This window comes from Aquila chrysaetos, chromosome 3, assembly GCF_900496995.4.
Source record: "Aquila chrysaetos chrysaetos chromosome 3, bAquChr1.4, whole genome shotgun sequence".
NCBI classification, from domain to species: Eukaryota; Metazoa; Chordata; class Aves; order Accipitriformes; family Accipitridae; genus Aquila; species Aquila chrysaetos.
This window is the reverse complement of record NC_044006.1, coordinates 699593-718520: the sequence shown is the minus strand read 5'-3', so window position 1 is coordinate 718520 and position 18928 is coordinate 699593. Positions and strand designations below refer to the sequence as shown.

Here is an 18928-nt window from a genome sequence, read left to right as displayed (position 1 = left end):
TGCCCAGGATGAAGAAGCCAAGAGCAGAGGAGAAGGTTAAAGGACCAAATCCCCACTTGCAGCCTCCACAGCTCTATGAGCGTGCTGCTGCCTGTCACCAGCGCTTTGCTGGGTCTTGCTCAGTGCGGAGGAGAAGCTCTGCAAACCCTCCTGTCCGTGACACCACATCTTAGCAGGGTAGTTTCGAAACAATATTTAAGACATTCAGGACAAGCATTGAGGAACCAGAACCTCTTCCATGAGGAGAAATGAAATTTTATAAGGAGCAGCACAGAGAGGAAGCAAAACCAGAAACTCTTCCTTCTGGGTTTGAGCAAATTTTAAAGTTGCACTGAAAAAAAACCCCTTCAAACAGCACGAACCCTGACCAAACACTCCCATGTTTGGCAAGGAACAGCTGAAACCACATCTAACGCTTGATATGCGGGCTGGTCCCGCTAGTGCTTTGTGCAAGGGATGCCAGCAGGGAGTTGAGCATGAAATCCTGCCCTGCCCGACCTGACCCTTCGGAGGGGAAAAGCCTTCGCCTGATGGGCTGCTCTGCCAGTCCCAGGAGCATGGGTCCTGCTCCACTGGGGAAGGACTAGTCCGCCCAGGGCTGCTGGAGCTGGGCTGGGGTTTGCTGGGCTGTACATGCAGGAAAGGGCCATCGTCAGACGGTAGCCAAGAGGCCGGGAGGGCAGGGAGTTGCGGGAGGTCCCTCTCCTGTGCTGCCGGCTGTCCCTCGGCCAGGGCTGCAGGTCGGGACCCGCTCCCTGCTGTCCCCAGGCCACCCCCGGCTCCCCGGGTCAGGGCTTTCTCTGGCCCCACACACTTAGCACGTGCGGGCAGTTCCTGATCCTGCCCACAGCTCTTTCCGCATCTCTTGCATGATGCAACGGCCCAAACCACCCTGCAATCGTGTGCTGGGGCTCCCCGGGGGGGGGGACGACGACTGTGGGGATTGGGCTGTGGCCCTGCTCCATCCCCAGCAGCCACCAGCTCGGGTCCGCTGGGCTTGCTGCCACAGCGAGCCCCTTCCCAGGTGAGCCCCCGGCGAGGGCTGGCTGCATCCCAGCTGTCCTCAGGACGGCTTTGGCAGGTGCAGGGCAGCGCGGCTGGCATCATTGCTCCGTGGGCTGCGAGCAAGAACACCTAGACATGTTTGCCTTCTGCAAGGAAATCTGGCCGCATCTGTTTCTTACGGTGCCACAACCACCCCGGGAATTCCCCGGGGCCCGGGTAGCGTGTGCTGGTGCCAGAGGCCTCGCTGCTGCCGCTCATCAGGCTTTCACTCGCAGCTGCGGGGCAGAGCTGTGGGCTGGAAAACACTCTGCTGGGGAAACGCAGGGGAAAACCCGGGGGACTCGGCAAGAAAAGCGAAAGCAACCCAACTGGGTTTGGGGGGAACTTGGAAAACAGAAGTCCATAGCCAGAAATAAAACCTCCCCCTATCCATTTCCAACCAGGACAAGTTCACTGCCACCAACAGGACAGGGCTCTGACCAGGACCTGTGGCCACCGTGGTCATCCCTAGACCTGCAGGGACTTCACCCAGAGCTTGGCAAAACAGTCGGCATCGAGATGTGGCGGAGCTGCGGCTCCTGCCCGCTCCCACGTGCACGGGATCGCCGCCAGCCTGACACTGCCCACCATCACCTGTGAGTCCCTGACAACCTTTGATCCAGCAGCATCTAAAAATACAGCCGGGGAAACACATGGGGGCTCCTCCGCTGTTGTTTTCCCAGCTGCAGGATCGGCGTGACCCGGCCACGGCTGTTCCTGCAGCCAGGAGGGCTCTCCGCCAGCGTGGGGTCGGTGCTGACGCCAGCCCTGACCGCTGCATCAAAAACAGGCAAATGGAAATACCCGGGGACCCGAGAGCTAATAAAGCAGGAGCCCTGCGGGGCACAGCGAGCAGCTGCGCCCGGCAGACGAGGACCCGGGGTGCAGGGACACGGCCACAAGCGATGAGGATCCCAGCAGGAGCCCAGCCCCAGAGACCGCCCCTGATGCTGGGCCCACCACCCTTGCCCTCCCTCCACCCCAACATCCCGGTGACATCCCGAGCGTCCCCCCGGGACCAGCGCTGCAGCCAGTGTGTCTTCTCCATCCGCAGAGGGCTGCCATTGCCCCCAGACAGACGGGCTTCTCTCGCAGCACGCCAGCCAGCTAGTGACACGAGGTCTGGGAGCCTCGTGGGAGACAAAAGGGGATGCAAAGAGCAGAGGGGGATGATTTTGCAGAAAAGTAAAAATAAAAATGCAGGAATGGTGACCTCAGGCAGAGCCTGAGGGGGGATCTGAATGGTGGCTCTGTGCCGACGGAGGGGCAGGGCAAGAGGCCACATGCAGCCTGTCCCAGCAGCTGCTCGGGACAAACAGGACATGGAGAAAGGGAGCAAAAGAGGAGGGTGAGCTCATGGGGTCAGGGGCCCTGGGGTGGCAGGAGCACCCAGGAACTCTGTCTTTTGCTGGGCAGGCTTGGTCCCCAGCACCCCGATTCCCACCTGCAAGCCCTGCTGTCTCAGGGCGACAGGAGGGCACAGGGAGCTGCTTTGGGGTGCTGCAGGGATGGAGGACTGGATCCAGCCACGCTGGGTGCATTTGCAGGGTGGACTAGTTGAGCACAGCTGATAAGAGCACCCCAGGCTCCAGGCAGGGAGCCGCTGCCCTCGGGCACTCCACAGTGGGGGGGGGGGGGGGGGGGGGGGGGGGGGGGGGGGGGGGGGGGGGGGGGGGGGGGTGGTTCCTCTGGGCTTGGCTTTGTATCCTTCCCCCGCTGCTCACCAGTGCCAGTGCCACAAAGGGATCCTACCTGCTGGTACCAGGACCCAGTCAGTCACACTGCCTTCCTCCCCACCTGCAGCCTCCTCGCCCAGCCCCGGTGCCTGTCAGAAGGTGCATGAGCCAAAGCAAGTTCTTGGGCTCATTTTAGAGGTAACCACGCGATTAAAGAAGGTCAGAACATGAGCTCATACTCCCCTCACACTCAGAGAAACTATAAAAAGGCTGAAGCAGAGTATGTGAACTAATGCAATTAAAGGAGCAATTGGCTGCTGGTGGGGAAGGAGCTGGCCCAGCAGACCCCAGTTTGCATTAGGGATCCCGGGCAAACAGCTTGGACGGGGTTTGAGCCGAAGGCCAGCCCTGCACAGAGCAGTGGCAGTGCCTGCGGGCCCGGAGCCATGCGGTGGGCTGCCGCTGGGTGCTCCAGCCCTGCTCCCCACGGCCAAGCCTCTGCCCACCCAGCATGACTGCTGGTGCCTGAGCCCTTGCAGCACTCGTGATCTATACCAGTGACGAAAGGGCTCTCTCCCGCTCCCAAGGAAATGGGAAGCAAATGCAAGCCCTCCCTGGCACCGTCCTCCCTCCAAACAAGCCAGCAACCCAGCTGTACCTCCTCCCATCTCGGCTTGTTTTCACAGCGTGTCCTTTGGCTGCTCGCTAATCCCTGGACAAACGTTCGTTCTCGAGACTACCCCGGCAGCTTGCGGCCCACGCTGTGCCGTCCCACCCGTCCCCGCTCCCGTCCCCCATCCCAGCTCTGGTCCCGTCCTTGAGCCCGTGCCCACGAAGATGACAGCAAACATGGCTTCAGCCTGAGCAGGGAGCAGAGGGTCTGAGAGCGCTCGACACCGTGCCCGGGAATGGAAGAGCTGTGCCGAGCAGCGGTGGTTTGCGTTAGGATAGACCAAATCTGTGGCTTTGGCTCTTACGCCGATTGTTTTTGTACAACTTCTGGTTGCTAAATCACACAATTCTGCCTTCAAGTAGGTACTTTCCATCGTTGAAACATCCAAAGAGCCGTAAGAGACACTTTTCTTCTGCTGTGCTTTCAGGCCAATTCAGAAATGGGAACTCCGAGCTCTGCGAAGTGCTGTATTGAATACAGACCAGCCCTGGTGGTTCCTACCAGCACGGGCCTGTGTTTATTTAAAAAGAGGGAAACCGCCACAAATACAGCACGCCGGCATGTCCGCGCACACGCACACGCACAGGCAGCTTTGCGTTTTTCCCGGTGCCGGGAAGGATCCCCCGAGCCGGGAGCGGGAGCTGCCCCGAGCCGCTCCGGGGGCGAAGTGGGGGGGAACCACGGCGGAGCGCCCCGGGCCGGGGGGGCCGGGCCAGGACCCGCCGGGGGCTGTCGCCCTCCTGCTTTTTTCTCCGGGGGTCTTGCACACACACCCCCGTACCCCCCCGACCCCCCCGGCGGGACGGAACCGGCGCCGCCCCCGTCCGCCCGCTGCCGACTCGGGGCACCCGCCGGGGGGGTCGGAGGGAGCTCCCGCCGCCTCGGCAACACACGGCGGGCGCTCCCCCCCCCCTCCCCGGCCCGGCGGAGCTCCCCGACCGCCCCCCGGCAGCCCCCTCCCCCGGCCCGCCCCGCCGCGCTCGCTCTTTCTTCGCCTTTTCTTTCTTTTTCCTTCTTTTTTTTTTTTTTTTTCTTTCCCCCAGACGAGGCGCGGACGGAGCCCGGGGGGGCCGGGGCTGCCCGCCCCCGCCCGCGGCTCGGGGAGGCGCCGGCGGCCGGCGAAGAGCCGCCCGCGGACCGGCGAGCCGAGCCGAGCCGAGCCGAGCCGGGCGGGAGAGCCCCGGGCGGGAGGGCAGCGCTCGGCCCCCCCAGGAAGGACGAGGGAAGGGAGAGTTGGTGCCGCGGACCCCCCCGGCCCCTCTGCCACTTCCCAGTACACATGGTAATTCCTTCTGCTTTCCTATCCTTTCCGCCGGCCTTCCCCACTCGCCGCCGGCCCCCGCGGGCACCTGCGGGCCCCCGGCCCTCCCGAGCACGGGGCGGGCGTCGGGCGCGAAGGCGGAGGTCGGGCGCGAAGGTGGAGGTTGGGCGCGAAGGCGGAGGTTGGGCGCAAAGGCGAAGGTCGGGCGCGAAGGTGGAGGTCGGGCGCGATGGCGGAGGTGGCCGTCGGCCGCGCGGGCAGGCGCTTGCGGGGCTGCCGCCCGCGACGCTGAAACTTCCTTGGAAAGTTTGGCGGGAGGACGGGGCGCAGCGAGCGGGTGCTGCTGCGTGAACCGTGCCCGGCACGCAGGTACAGGACGCTCAGCGGATCCGTCCCCGGGGCTGGCCATCTCGTTTGTCACCGCGGCCGGCACGCGCCGTTGCCCCGGGCTCCCAGGCGATGCTGGGCTGAGCGCTGGCCTCCCGCTCCGCCGGGCTGGGGCTGTTGGTTAGCGTTTGCGTCGTGCCCTGCCAAAGCTGCTGACAGCGAGAGCTGCAGGAGAAGGAGAGGAATTGTTATTCAGGGCTGGTCCCGGCTCTCAAACCTCGCTTTTTCCTGACCAGGAGGGAGAAAGGAGACGGAGCTGAGTCACCCTGTGGCTTTGGGTACGAGTTAACTTCACAGCACCAAAACACCAAAGTGCAGCTCGCCTTGTTGGTGTAAACCACTTTAAAAAATATGGGTATTTGGGGAGAAATATCAATCTCTATTTAACAGCACTTTGGCTTATTAAAATGGAAATAGCTTTGCAAATGTAAATCTCCTTATGCTCCCTAATGCCTTTTGTTTCGGTTCTGCGCTCCCTTGCAGCTGGCGGAGGGACGTGGGCTAATTGGTTGCTTTTGGATTTCTAACGGCTCCCCAGCTGGCCTGGCCTCAGCCGCTGCACCATGGTTACCCCAAAATCCTCCCTCAGTGATGAAGAGCTTTGTGACACTCAGTGAAAACATTTTTAGTCATTCCAGGCCAAAATATTCCCCAGCACTACGCAGACTGCGTCTGGTGCCTCCATCAGTCAGTAGTTCTCTTCCCGCCGCTGGCTCACGCAGTCCCCGCTGCTGGATGGAGTCCTGGGCGGTTTTATTCCATTGACAGGGGAGCAGCTTTGTTTATTCAGCCGATCCATCCTCTGGCACGTCCCTTTGCTCTGGGGTTTTGGTGATGATTTGCAAGGTTTTCTTTTTTCCCCCTGCAGCAGGGCTGTCCACTCTCCCAGATGCCCCGAGTTTGTCCCAGCCGGTTTACCCAAACTCCAGGCGTTTCTCCCCAGCTGCCAAGGTGCGGGACTGGGCAAGGCCGGGGAGCTGGGCTCCGTGTGCTGCAGCCGGGGGAGGCTGCTCTGGGGTTTGGGGGGGATGCTGTTGTGAGAGATGGTGGGTGTGGGATGGGGCTGACTGGAAGCGTGCGCCTTCACCCCGTCAGACCGTGGCCTGTGCCCCCCACCGCCCCACAGAGCCCTCCCCGGCAGCGCGGACGGGTTTGGGGCTGCTCATCACCCCACGACGCAGCCTGCCCAGAGCAGAGCCCTGGCAGCCCCAGTCTCAGGGGACCTGGCTACTCGTTCTGTTTTCTTTTGCTTTTTTAAGTGCCACAAGAGTTTGGCAAGTAAGAGTTTAGTTCGGTTTCAAAAGAGCTGGTTTTGGGATGTGCCAGGGCTGCGCAAGGGTGACTCTGGGCAGCGGGCACTGGCGAAGGCAAGCGCAGGCAGGGCAGGCAGCGCTGGCTCATCCCGTGGCACCATTAGGAGCTGGACGGGTCCCCCTTTGCTGTTACAGACGGCGGCTCCTCACCTCCGTGCTGGGATGGGGAAAGAGCCGAGCTTGGTGGTGCCAGGCAGGGAAGCAGTGGGCACCCAGCCGGGCTCGGTGCCTGGGGGCGGGTGGCTGTGCCGGGGTCCCGCGGGAGCAAGGCGGAGAGGGGAGCTGGGCTTTACCCTGCAGCGGGGCTTTTCCGGAGCAAGGTCTCCCATCTCTCTTAGGAATTGTGCAAGGACCAAGTGTGAGAACACCGGTGGTCCAACAGCAGAAAGCCTGGCAGGGGAATGCACTTGCCGATCGGGGCACCAAGAAGGGACTTGGTCTCCCTCTGCTCTGCCCAGGCCCCATGGCTTCTCCTGGCAGGCCCAAGGGCAGGAGATTCCTGTGAGGAGACACGGAGAAAAAGTCAAGAATTAACCAAAGCGTGACTGCAAAGTGCTTTAGCTAAAGCGCATTAAAGCTAATTAAGCTGAATTAACCAAGGCCACTTTGTCTCTGTATGGGCTCCCAGGCCAGGGATTAGTCTGAAACTAACGCCCACCTTCAGCTAATCCCACCTTCATCTAATCCCACCTGATTTCCCGGATGCCCGTGCAGGAGCATGGGGATGACAGTGAGCCGTAGCTGCCAAAGGTGCAGGACCTGGCGGCTGCCCCGGCTGCCAGGAGGATGCTCATCCCTGTGGTGGCTGCCTGCGGTGCTGGGGTCCCTCCACCATTAAATCTGGAGCCCAGCCCCAGGTGACGGGCTCGGCTTTGCCGTGGGCTGCAGCCGGTGGCAGAGCTAGGGGCTCCTTGGTACCCGGCAGCTGGCAGAGGTAGCGCACACCACGCTCTGCAGGAGGAAGAGGAGGAGAGATGTCCTGCCGCAGAGTGGCAGATCCCTAGCTGGCCAGGCTGGGCTTGACCCTGCACCATGCAGAAACCTGCATCTCTCCCGCAGCAGCACGATTTCCAGCAGAAAAGGTGCCATTTGCCCACCCGCCCCAGCCTGATTTGTTGCTTATTGGAGCCTGTCCTGCAGAAATACCCTCAAGGAGTTGGAGAAGTCTCTGTCTTTCCCACTCGCCAAAGGGCTCCTTTTGGCAGCCATGTCTGTAGTCACCCCCGCGCTGGCTGTAATGCAGCTGGGATTTAACGGGAGCCATCTGCTGCCTTCCCTCCATGTACCCGCTGCGCCAGCCGGGTCTGCGCAGCCGACGTCTCCGGCAAAGCTGGGAGAGCAAACTTAGAGCCACCAGTTTGTGCGTGGCACAAAACCAGCGTCCTCGCCCCGGTCTGGAAGCGGCGCAGGGGAGGGGGCTGTAACCCGGCAGAGCGCTTCCCAGAAAACGCTCGGAGGACTAATTTTGAGTTCGTCGAATTCAGCGATGAGTCTGAACCAAAACACCCCATCCATCTTCAGATGTTTGTCCTTCCTCCCATCCGCTGCATTCCTACAGCCAGCCGCTGAGCCCAGCACATCCCCACGCTCCTCGTCTGGCTCGGCTTAACCCCTTGGCTGCTGCGGCTCCTCCGCCTCCGCGCGGCCGGCGTTCTCGAGCGGGGCAGCAGGCTGCGCTTGGGGCTCATCTCGGACTTCTTAAACCACAGCCCAACGCTGGGAACCGGACCCGGCCGTGCTCGTGCCCGCCGGCTGCGCGGTGCTTGGTGTGCTCTACACCCGGTTCCTCCCCAGTTTCCAGCCCAGGACGGTTTGGAGCCCCCCGAGCTCAGCGGCATTGCCAGCGTGGGCGTACCAGGGACCCGGCAGAGACGCGGTGCGGCGGTGCAGCGCGGGATGGTGGGCGCAGGCTCCGTGGGGGGTGACGGCGTCCCATTGCGGGGCCGCTCTCCCCACCAGCAACGCTTTCCTCCCACAGGACGCCGGGTCGCTAGACGCGGCGGTGCAGAGTGCCCTCCAGGCCCTCTACCCCCCCTTCGAAGCCACGGCCCCCACCGTCCTGGGCCAGGTGTTTCGGCTGCTGGAGACCAGCTACCGGGGAGATGGGCTCTGCTGCTTGCTCCAGTTCCTCATCCCGGCCAAGCGCCTCTTTGAGCATGTGCGGCAGGCAGCCTGCGTAAGCCTGCATGCCCCCCCCACGCCGCGGTGCCCCTGCGCCCCGCTCCTGGCCACGGGGGGGTTGCCCTATAGCGTGACACCCTGCACAGCCGTGCCCTGCGCCGTCCCCTTCCCCTCCCCGCAGAGGGGACCGTGGTGCACCCAGCTCCCCGGGACGTCTCCGGCACAGAGCCTGGCACATGCCGTCCCCGCGATAAGGGTGGAGGAGGGACTCCAGGGTCACCTTATCTCACCCCTGGAGAGGCTCCAGTGGGGATTTCCCCTCTGTTGGCACGTGGGGAGCATGCGGCACCCTGGGAATGGCCACGGGCTCGGGGTGGGCTTGCGGGGCCCTGCTGTGGCTCGGCTCAGGGACATCCCGTCAGGTCACCGGGCTCTTCGGTCCCCACCGCGGGAAGCGCAGAGCCTGGCAGCGAGACCGCGCGGGGCTGGCCAGGAGGGTACGGAGCCGGCAGGGGCTCTCGCTCACGCGCTGTGTTCTTCCTCCCTCCTAGGCACCCTACTTTAACTGCATCTTTCTCCATGAAGGCTGGCCCTTGTGTCTTCACGAGAAAGTGGTCGTCCACCTCGCGCCGCTCAACCCCCTCCTGCTGCGCCCCGGGGACTTCTACCTGCAAGCGGAGCCCTGCGAGGAGCACTCGGCGCGCATCACCGTCAAGCACCTCTCCCACGACCTGCGCACGGTGGAGGAGACGCCCGTCCCCGAGGCCGCCTACGCGCTGCTCTTCACCAACGAGTGGCTGGAGGAGATCAACGGCGACCGGGCCAGAACCCCCCTGCACACCTGCCTGGTGGCCACCGAGAACGGCATCGCCCCGCTGCCGTGGAGCAAGATTGCCACGCCGGAGTTCATCGACAAGCCCAAGGCTGGAGCCGATGGCGTGCCCGCGGGTGCCCGGCACGGCCCCGCTCCTGAAACCGCAGCGGAGCCAGCAGCACCCAGCGCGCCCGTGCACCACGGCGCGGCGGACGTCCCGGCGCCCTATGGCAACGTCGTGGGCACCATCCCGGGCTGCAAGGTCACCTCTCGGAAGTCGAGCCAGGGAAGATACCCGGGACTGATCAAGGTGGACCAGGCTGGGCTGCGGAAGAAGCCGGCCGCGCCGGCCGTGCCCAGCCTCTGCGAGATCATCAGCCAGAACCTGGAGGGGGAGTACGTGGACCTGTTGGAGCTCTCCCAGGAGCAGCTGGATCTCCTGGCCAAGTCCCTGCCGCCCGCCCGCCCGGCAGGGCCGATGGGGGCTGGGGCCGAGGCGATGCTCCCCTGGGCGAACGGGGGGCCGGGGGCAGACGCCTGGCCCTGCACGGGGGTGCCAAGCTTGGAGAAGGGTCCCTGCACCCCATGCCTGGGGAGGAAGCTGAGCCGGGAGCCGGGGCCACACAGCCCACGGTGCCGCCACCGCGACTCCTACCTGGCTGCGCTGCAGAACCCGGTGAGCTTCGGCCCCGGGCTGATGGCAGCTATCCTGGAGGAGTCGGACGGCCCCGGCCCCGAGCCGCCCCCCACCACTCCCCACGAGACCCCCACGCAGCACGGGAGGGGGGCTGGCAGCCCCACACTCCTCGCCCGCCGTCCCCGCCGAGCGAGTCCCGGGGTGCCGGCGGAGGCGTTGGCACGGCAGGGCGGCCCCCGGCTCCCCGTGGGCTCCAGCCACAAGTTCTCCTTCCTGAAGGGCCCGTGGCTCGGGGCGGCCCCCGGGGATGAAAGAGCCACCAGCCAGCACGAAGGGGCCAGGAAGAAGATGTCTGCCATCTACTCGCCCAGGATGGGCAGAGCCAAGCCAGCCAGCAAAGGTACCATCCGAGCGGGGCTGCGGTGCCTGCCCGGGCTCTGCGGGAGCTTTTGCATTTCTCTGCCTCGTTGAGCGTCACCAGCTCTTCTCTCCTCTGTCCCCGTGGGCAGGTATGGATGCGGCAGCCGCTGCCCCTGCGGAGGAACGGTCCCTGGAAAGCACCAGCTGCAAGAACGGTCCCTCCGTGCCCGGCACCGGCACCCCTGGCCGGGAGCCACCGGCCTGGCAGGACCTGCACGCCGGGCTGCTGCGCTCGGGCGTCGTGTGCCTGCCAGGTACTGCTGGCACCGCGGGACCCTCGGGGGGATGTCGGGAGAGGCCTCCGGAGGGAAAATGCCGTGCTGCTGGAGAGGGTATTCTGGAGGAAGGTTTCAGGGCTTTGCTGGAGGCCAGAAAGCCCCCAGGCGGAAAATCTCCTTTCAGCTGGGCAAAAAAAATTAAAAACATAAAAACAAGCAGTCTGCTCTGAGCAGCTGCCCCAGTTCCCAGCTGCAGCCAGCCCTCCCACACCATTCCTCCCCAATGAAGCCGTTCAGCTTTTAGCTGCCAAACACTAAACATTTGGCTTCTTCCTTTTCCCAAGAGCTGAAAAACAGGGACGAAACCCATCTTTTTTTCAGGAAAAATGTCCCCAGCAGCTCTGCCCTGGCATTTCCAGGGCCGGCGTTCGTGCCGAGAGCCCTGGGGGGCCGGCGCTGCCCCTCCGGAGGGGCCAGGGGAGGCTGCACGGGGGCAGCCGCTGAGCTGCCACAGCTGCACAGTATTAACCCGGGCTGAGCCCCCCGAGCCGAGCCGGGACAGAGCCCCCTCCCGCGCCCCTCGGCAGCCGTTCCTGCTTGGCGAGCAGCAGCGAGGCCGATGGGAGCCCCGGCCCCTCGGCGGGGGGTTGCTCAGGGCTGGAGTTTGCAGCCGGCGGGCAGCTGCCGGAGGGGTCACTCGCCCCTTTCCCCACAGGGAGCTCGGACAGGCTGGGCAGGACCCTGCTCCAGGTGACCACCAGCGGCAGCGCCTGGGGGGCTGCGTGGTGCTCGGCCGCCGAGCTGGCGAGGCTCATCCTCTACCTCTGCTCCCTCCCCAGGTAAGAGCCAGAAGGGCTTGGCAGGGACCCTCCAGCTGCCTCCTGGCTCGGGGGTCCCGAGCAGCCCCGGCGCCGAGCCGGGATGGATGCCCAGCATCCCGCACGTGCTGGTTTGGGCACATCCCACACATCCCCACCATGTCCAGGGTCCCGCCCGCAGCCATCCCCGTGGACCCTGTGCCACGGCTCTGCCAAACGCGCGTGTTTCTGAAGGTCTGGCGCTGCCCTCGGCTGGGGCATCCCACAGGGACGAGGCCGTCGCCTGCGGCTGCCGGTTCCTGCCTGCCCTCATCCTGCTGCCCGGGGGTGCGGGGCTGCGGGACGGGGTTTTGAGCAGGTCCTGCCCGAGGGACCCCCACTTTATGTGCCGCTTCTAACCGGTGCAGTCTGCCTCCTGCTCACTGTATTTCCCTTTGCTAGGCGAGAAGCGAAGGATGGCGGGCTGACTGTCGTGGTGGATGCCAGGAAGCAGCCGCCTGCTCCCGTCCTCTTCTCAGCCCTCCGCTCTGTCCAGGTACACCGGGGTCTGCGTGCCGGTGCCATGGAGGTGCTGGGGGGGGGGGGGTTCCTGCCCGGGAGCGAGTGCTGCCGCCCTTTGGGGGTCCCTCAGAGCATCCCCTGCACCCGCTGCGTGATGCAGTTGCCTGGCTGGCAGCAGCTTCTCCGACAGCACCCTGCGCTGCCGTGCCTGGGGCCACGGTTTTTATCTTACTCACAGATTTTACCCGTAAGTGTTGCGGTGCGGATTTACCGAGGCAGCTCTTGCCTGCCTGCGGCTGCATCGCAATGCCCTGGTCTAGAAAACCCATGTCCTTGCTGCTTGCTCCCCCGTGGCCAGTCCTGCCTCCTGACTCCCTGTAGGTCTGGCAGTGCTTCACCGCTGCTTTGTTCCCAAAGTTGCTGATAAATCTCTAATTTCTGAGCACATCTGCAGTGGCGCAGACCATCCCCCAACAGGGCACAAAGACCCTGTTTCCCCCAGCCCCCAAACCGAGCTCACACCCAGCGCTTGCATCTCTCCAGCTCCTCGAGTGCCAGCTGCGAGGCACTGGTGGTGTGGGACCGAAGGTCCTTTCCCAGCCCCGCAGGATCTGGCCTCGGTCCCGCTATCGCCCGACACCGCGGCGTGCCCCAAACCCCTTCAGCATCCCGCTACCTGAGCTCACCTGGAAGTCGGCTCCGCAGTGACGGTCAATCATCCTGGCAGGGTTTCCGTGCCGGTGCCGAGGCAGTGCTGTGGGAGTGCCCTGTGCTGTCCTGGGGGCCGTGGGGTCCTCCCCGCCACAGCACCCTTTGCCTCTGTGTGCTCAGGGCTTCAGGTTGGTTGCAGCCTGTCCAATAAATCCCGTGCCGGCCCTGATGCTCCCCTCGCAGAGAAGCGTCGCTGGTGCGAGTGAAGGGGTTTGCTCACGAGGCTCTTTCCACGGGTCCTTTCTGGCAGGGAGCTGGTGGTTGGGATGGGGTTATGGCCTGAGCGACCCATTTCCATTTCCCACGCCAGCAAGCTTGGGAAGCCTTTTCCTTTGTAATGAGCTCACCGGCCTCAGCCGACTCAGGCAACCGAGCCCCGGCATCACCGCGGGTAACCCGAGGTCTGCGCCGTGGGGTTTGCCGTGGTGACTCTTCCCTGCCTCCCGCAGAGCATCTCGCCGGGCTGCATCCACACCGTGCTGCTGCTGGCCGAGAAGGAGCTGGTTGCCCACCGCGAGAGGCTGCCCGGGGTGCAGGTGAGCCTGTCCTTGTCCCTGTCCCCGTCCCCTCCTCCTGTCCCCACGTTGTCTCCTGTGGGAAGAGCAGAGCCAGGGTGAAAGGAGCCTCCCACCTCGGGGGACCCTCCGTCCCCTCACCTGGAGACCCCAGTTCCCCTGCTCGGGGACCCTGGGCAGAGCAGCACCTCGCTGGGGCAGGTGTCCCCCCCCGTGCTGGGTGCAGGACAGGCAGATGCTGCCCTCGGGCTGGCTGGGCTGCGCAGGCAGGCGAAATCTGCCCCAGGGCAGCCAAGCGCTTTCCCAGTTACCTCCAGTGGCCGGACACAGGTGCTGGGATAATAAATCTAAACTTGAAAGGGTTTATTGTTCTTTTAGTGCTGCTCAGTTTAATTAATGTAATGTGAAATATTAATGAGCTTCATCACCTAGCTTGGCTGTCATGGCAGATTATTGCAGTCCCGGCGATCTCCCGTGCATTCAAACACCGCGGAGCTGGCGGGAGCCGCTCCGAGCGGAGCTGCCGCACGGTGCGCTCAGCCCTGCCGGCACTGGCACGCTGCGCTCCCGGGGCCGCTGCACGGCGCGGGTTAACGGGGCAGGGTGCTTAGGGCAGGACTGGGTTGTGCCCCCTGCTCCAGGCTGTCCCTGGGGAGGGAGCTGGCACGGTCCCGCAGCGCTCACGAGCTCCACGTGCCCCGCAGGTGGAGACCCTGGCGTCGCTGAAGGCTCTGGGCCGCTACGTCGACAGCTCCCAGCTGACACAGGAGCTGGACGGCACCTTCCCGTACTGCCACGGCGAGTGGGTTCAGTTCTTCCAGGTGTCTGTTATCACGCCGTTAGCCATCGCCTCACCTCCCCGCGGTGCCCCTCCGTCCCCACCGCTGCTTCGTGTCTCACAGACATCCCTGGAAAAGTGACAGGAAAGCCCAGGAGAGGGGAGGGAGAAGGAGAGCCCCGAGCGCAGGAGGGCAACCCCCTCCTGCCTGCTTCTGACTGCTCCTGCCAGTGACTGCCCGTCCACCTCCACGCTCCCTTCCTCCTTGGCTTTAACCTGGTGTCCCACGGTATTCCCTGCTCTGGCCTGGCACTGCTCTTCCTCCTCTTCCTCCTGCTCCTCGCCCCGCTGCTTGCCCAGCCACCCCGGCCCCACTGACCTGCTGTGTGTCCCACCCGCAGAAATTGCATCCCTTCACAGCCAGCCTCCGGCGGGCATCGGAGCTGCTGCAGAGCTGCATCCAGGAGCTGCGGAGCGCCGACGCGCTGGCGGGGACGCAGGTAACAGGCAGGTTGTAGGGCGTTCCAAAGACCCCGTCTGTAGTCCAGCACAAAGTGACATTTCACCCTGGTTCCCCGAACCTCGGTGCAATCGCTCCCAGACCAGCTGCTGCCAGCTGCGGGGCTGTCCCCTCTGCTCATCCCTCGGGGTGCAGCCCCGGCGATGCCAGGCGAGGCCCCAGGTGATATGCGTGTCCGACCCTTTTTCCGCAGGATGCGGCCGCGTGCATCGGGAGGCACCAGGAGCTGATGCAGAGGGTGCTGAGTGACCCACAGCTGGTGTGCGTGCAGCGCGAGGGGGGGGGCCGTGCTGGCCCGGCTGCGCAGGGAGGCCGCCCGGCTCAGCACCTCGGCCGACGTCAGGTAGGAGGGGGCGGCTTCGCTGGGAGAGGGGTGCCAACGCCGGGGACCCCCGGCCTCCTCCGCTGGCCGACAGAGCCACCTCCGTAGGGATTGCCCAGTCCCCATGAGAAAAAGCTTCTTGCCAGCACGCCCCGGAGCTGGCACCGTGCTCCCTCCAGCCCTGCAAACTCCCTCCGAGCCCGGAGCTCGTGTCTCGGGCAGCCCTGGGCAGGATTTCCCGTCATCCCGGCTGGGGAAGGTGCCCGGGTCCCTCGAGGGTCTCCTGCCCTCGGACCAGGCTCCGGGGCTGCTCAGCGAGCCCTCCAGGCTGGTCTCAGGCAAAGCCACTAGATGGGGCCAAGCCCCGGCGATGCTGCACATGTCCGGCGACGATGCGCATGTCCAGCAGTCCGTGCATGCATGCAGCACTAATCCCACTGCTCCCTTCTGCTCCCTTCTCTTGGCTGGGCTGGGCTGCACTGACAGCCAACGCTTTCCCATCCCGTGTTGCCTGACGTCCAGCTTGCTCCGTGGGACGGGGAGATGTCAGGGCACGTGCAGTGCAAGGGTGCTGCTCCCCTGCAGCGTGCCCGGCATGCAGGGCCTGGAGCCCACTGCATCCCAGGGAGTGCCCTCGTGTCCCGGCTGGGCTCTGAGGATGCACGAGGCGGGTGGAGAGGAGGTCTCTTGGTCGGCTCCTGACCCCACGTACCTGCTGGGATCTTGCCAGCCGCACGTGCTGGGTTGTTGGCCATCCGCTTGCTTGGCTCCTGGCTGCCTGGGTGGGCACGTGCCAGCGCCGGCTTCCAGGGAGCTGCCCCATCCAGAGGTTCCTGCCCACCGGAGAGCTGCCTCGGCCGGCGTCTTCAGGAGGAGCCGGCGGCTCACGCGGCGGCAGCCGGCACTGACGGCCCCTCTCCTCCCCGACCACCAGGACCAGCATGGAGTCGGCCGAGGGGCTGTACAGCCAGCTGGAGGAAGAGCTTCACAACCTGGTGTCGCAGTCCAACAGCTGCCTGGAGCGCCTGGAGTTCCTCCGAAAGGTCCGGGAGCTCGAGGCCGAGTTCAGCAAGGTCAGTTAGGCATCCTTGGGGTGCCACTCTAGAAGCAGCAAGTTGAAGTTGTCCTCTGCGGTGTTCCCACAGCTGAGCATTTTGGGCACATTTCCTCGGTTTTTGATGACGAAGGAAGCCAGGAGAATAACAGGATTGCCTGAGCTTTGATTTTAATTACGGGGTGACTGCGTATCCACGCCTGAGATGGGATGCCCCGGTCGGGGAAGGAAAGGGAGGTGCTGCGGAAGCGCTGTGGCCGGCGGCCAGTCCTGCCTGACCCTCGGCCCCGCTCTTTTCTTGCAGCTCGGGTGCTGGCTGGACGGGGAGGCAGCGGCACGACTGCAGGAGATGGGCACCGAGGAGTGGAGCCCCGACAGCTTCCAGGGCTCTGCCGAGTGGTTTAATGAGTTCCTCGTCCAGGCAACAGTATGTTTGAGGGGACTTTCCGTAACATGCATGCCTAGGGTATTTAGGTGGCTCCAGCCCCTGCCTGGCACTCCGCAGAAACTGAAAATGCCAAATTGGAAACGTTCGAATGTCGTTACGAAGTTCGATACAATCAGCCCAAATCCCCCAGGTTTGGAACGAGGCTTCTGAGCAAAATCGGGTGTCCACAGGCTGGCTGGGTCAAACCGCAGTTTTGAAGCCCAGCTTTGTTGGGGTCTTTGGGCAGCCCTGTCCTGGTGAGGGGGACGGTTGTGCTGCTCCTCAGTGTGCTTTGGGCTGGGGCTGCTGTTCCCAGCCCCTCCTGTGCTCTGTCCTTTGCAGCCCCCTTCCTCCCGCAGGGCCCGGCTGCGGAGCCTGGACATCCCATCAGACAACAGATAATGTGGTGGCAAGGGTTTGTTCCCCCCATACCCCTAGATATGGAGGCCCTTTAGTTACAGGCACTGCAGGGAGGACGAAGCAAGGTGACCCCACTCAGGACAGGACAATGCGTTTTGTGAATTTTGAGCTGAGCCGGGACAGAGCAGACATTTGGAGAATCCCCGTTCTCTTTGTTTCTTCTCGCTGGCCCAGAAACGTTTCCCAGATAGCTTTGACAGCGATACTGAGCGCTGACCTGCAGAGACCCTCACCCTGCACACACGTCCCAGCGCAGCAGGTCAGCACCGTTCCCCCAGCGCGGAATTCCTGCCGTCCCTGCAGGCTCAGTACCGGCACGGCCTGGCCCTGTGTCAGGAGGCGGCTGAGGTCCGAGACGCGGCTTTCCCCGAGGCAGACCCCTTTCAGGTGGCTGCAGCCCTTTTCCAGACGAAGCTGATGAGCTTCTACAGGCAGGTGGAGCGGCGGCAGGCTGAGCGGGAGCTGCTGCGGGAGCTCAGCCGGTTCTCCAGCAAGGTGGGCGCGTGGGCTTTCCTCCCGCAGGACCCGGTGCCGGCTGGGCAGCCGTGAAAACAGCCGCTCTTGACTTCTTTTCTAGATCACGGGGCTGAAGCTGGACTGCAGGCAGTGCTCAGCCCGGGTGAAGCGCGGGGAGGGCCAGGCGCTGCAGTGCCTGCAGAGCTCCTTCCAGAAGCTGTCGGTGGAGTTCGCCCTGGAGAAGCTGCAGGAGATGAAGGCTCAGGTGCGCAGGATGCAGAGCAGCCAAGGGCTAGCAGCCTGGACCGAGGCACGGCACAGGTACCAGGAGACCCGGCAGATCCTGGAGGAGATGCTGGCAGAGCTGCAGGAGGCCTGGGGAGCGCAAGCCGACGGGCAGGGAGACTCCTTCAGGCCCCCCGGCTCAGGGTCTGCAGCCCTTTGCAAGGAAACCCCGGTCTGCGAAGCAACCGCCAGCCCCGAGCCAGTGGTGTCGGGGGGCCGGGGGGCGGCGGAGCAGCCGGAGCCCAGCACCGGGGGGCCAGGACAGCCCCGGGGACCGGGACAGCCCTGGGCCAGCAGCGTTCCTGGCCCCACGGTGGGCACGGAGCCGAGCTCCCCGCAGCCCCGCTGCCAGCAGGGGCCGGAGGGCGACCGTGCCTTTCACCGCCACGTCTCTGCCGATGCCTCCCTCCCAAAACCGCAGAGCGGAGCCTGCCTGGGAGCTGCAGGACACCTCGCTCAGGAGCGCAGCCAGCCCCTTCAGAGGCATTCCTTCACCCTGCCTCCCCGGGCGCGTTTTCCAGGTGCTGACCCACTGTGTCCCGCCACTGTGCTCCACCGGACTGCCTCAGCCTCCGGCACGCACGGTCCGCCTGCAGAGAATCGGGCAGAAGTCACCCAGTACTTCCAGGTTTCCAGCCAGAGCAGTTTCTCTTCTGAAGACTCAGACTCGCAGAACTCCACTGAAGAAGCCCCAGCAGCGAGCCTGGCTGTGCCCCGGGACCTCCAGAATCCCAGACCACCTTGCCCCTCTGAAAAGCCCTCCCAGATTGTTTACCTGGAGAACCATCACACCGAGAGTCCAGCTAAAGCAAATGCCAAGTAAAACCAGTCCCTTCTAGTAGGGCCTGTTTCTGTCCAGTTGTGGAAGTCTCGGACACCAACTGGATGTCCCATGCTCAGAGGTGGGATACTGGGACACATTGTCCAACCCTCGGTCCTAGGATCCTTCAGTTCCCCATACTTAGCACTCACCCCGCTGTGGAACAGCAATAACCCCATCACCAGCCTCACGAGGTCTGTTAATAATCTACTAGGTGTGTTGCAATCCTCACCTAAAGTGCATTTATCCCTACAAGTGCCAGGTTTGCCTCAGGACAGCGGTGAGGGTTCCCTGCAGTCAGCAGCCGTGCTCAGAGCATCCCACAGGAGCACAAACCTGTGCCGAGGTGTTTCTGCCCACCGGCCCCGCCGCGCTCCCCTCCTCTGCCGGGCGGTTTTACCGTTCCCCATGCTGCTGCTGCAGCCCTAGCCAAGCGACAATGACAGGCATTTTGTGTGCGCTCGTTAATGTAGGACTAATGTTATTAATGTTAATAAACCTGAAGAGAAGCGCCCAGCTTGGTCCTCGTGGAGCAGAACGAAAAGCCGTGTCCTGCCCAGAGCCAGGCGCCGGGCTGCTCGCCCAGGCTCCCCGCCGCTGCCCCAGCCCAGTGCCAACGGGCAGCCGGTGCCACCGCGAGAGCCTCCCGTGCTGCCCGTGCGGGCTGTGGCCGCAGCCTGGCTCTCCTGCCCACCGCCAGCATCTCGCTGCCGGTAGGAGGGTCCTGCTCAAACCGC

General features: G+C 64.1%; 1 protein-coding gene across 1 annotated transcript; it reads left to right on the top strand.

The window, feature by feature from the left end:
* Positions 1 to 4475: 4475 nt before the first annotated feature.
* On the top strand, positions 4476 to 18705 carry KIAA1755 (KIAA1755 ortholog). The gene is given in 16 exon segments (XM_030008667.1): positions 4476 to 4675; positions 8333 to 8530; positions 9027 to 10326; positions 10436 to 10600; positions 11280 to 11403; positions 11824 to 11917; positions 13044 to 13130; positions 13814 to 13930; positions 14289 to 14387; positions 14601 to 14684; positions 14686 to 14750; positions 15664 to 15802; positions 16088 to 16210; positions 16934 to 17125; positions 17208 to 17641; positions 17693 to 18705. Coding segments are annotated over 16 exon segments (3726 nt in total). The 5' UTR covers positions 4476 to 4672; the 3' UTR covers positions 18195 to 18705.
* The last annotated feature ends 223 nt before the right edge of the window (positions 18706 to 18928 follow it).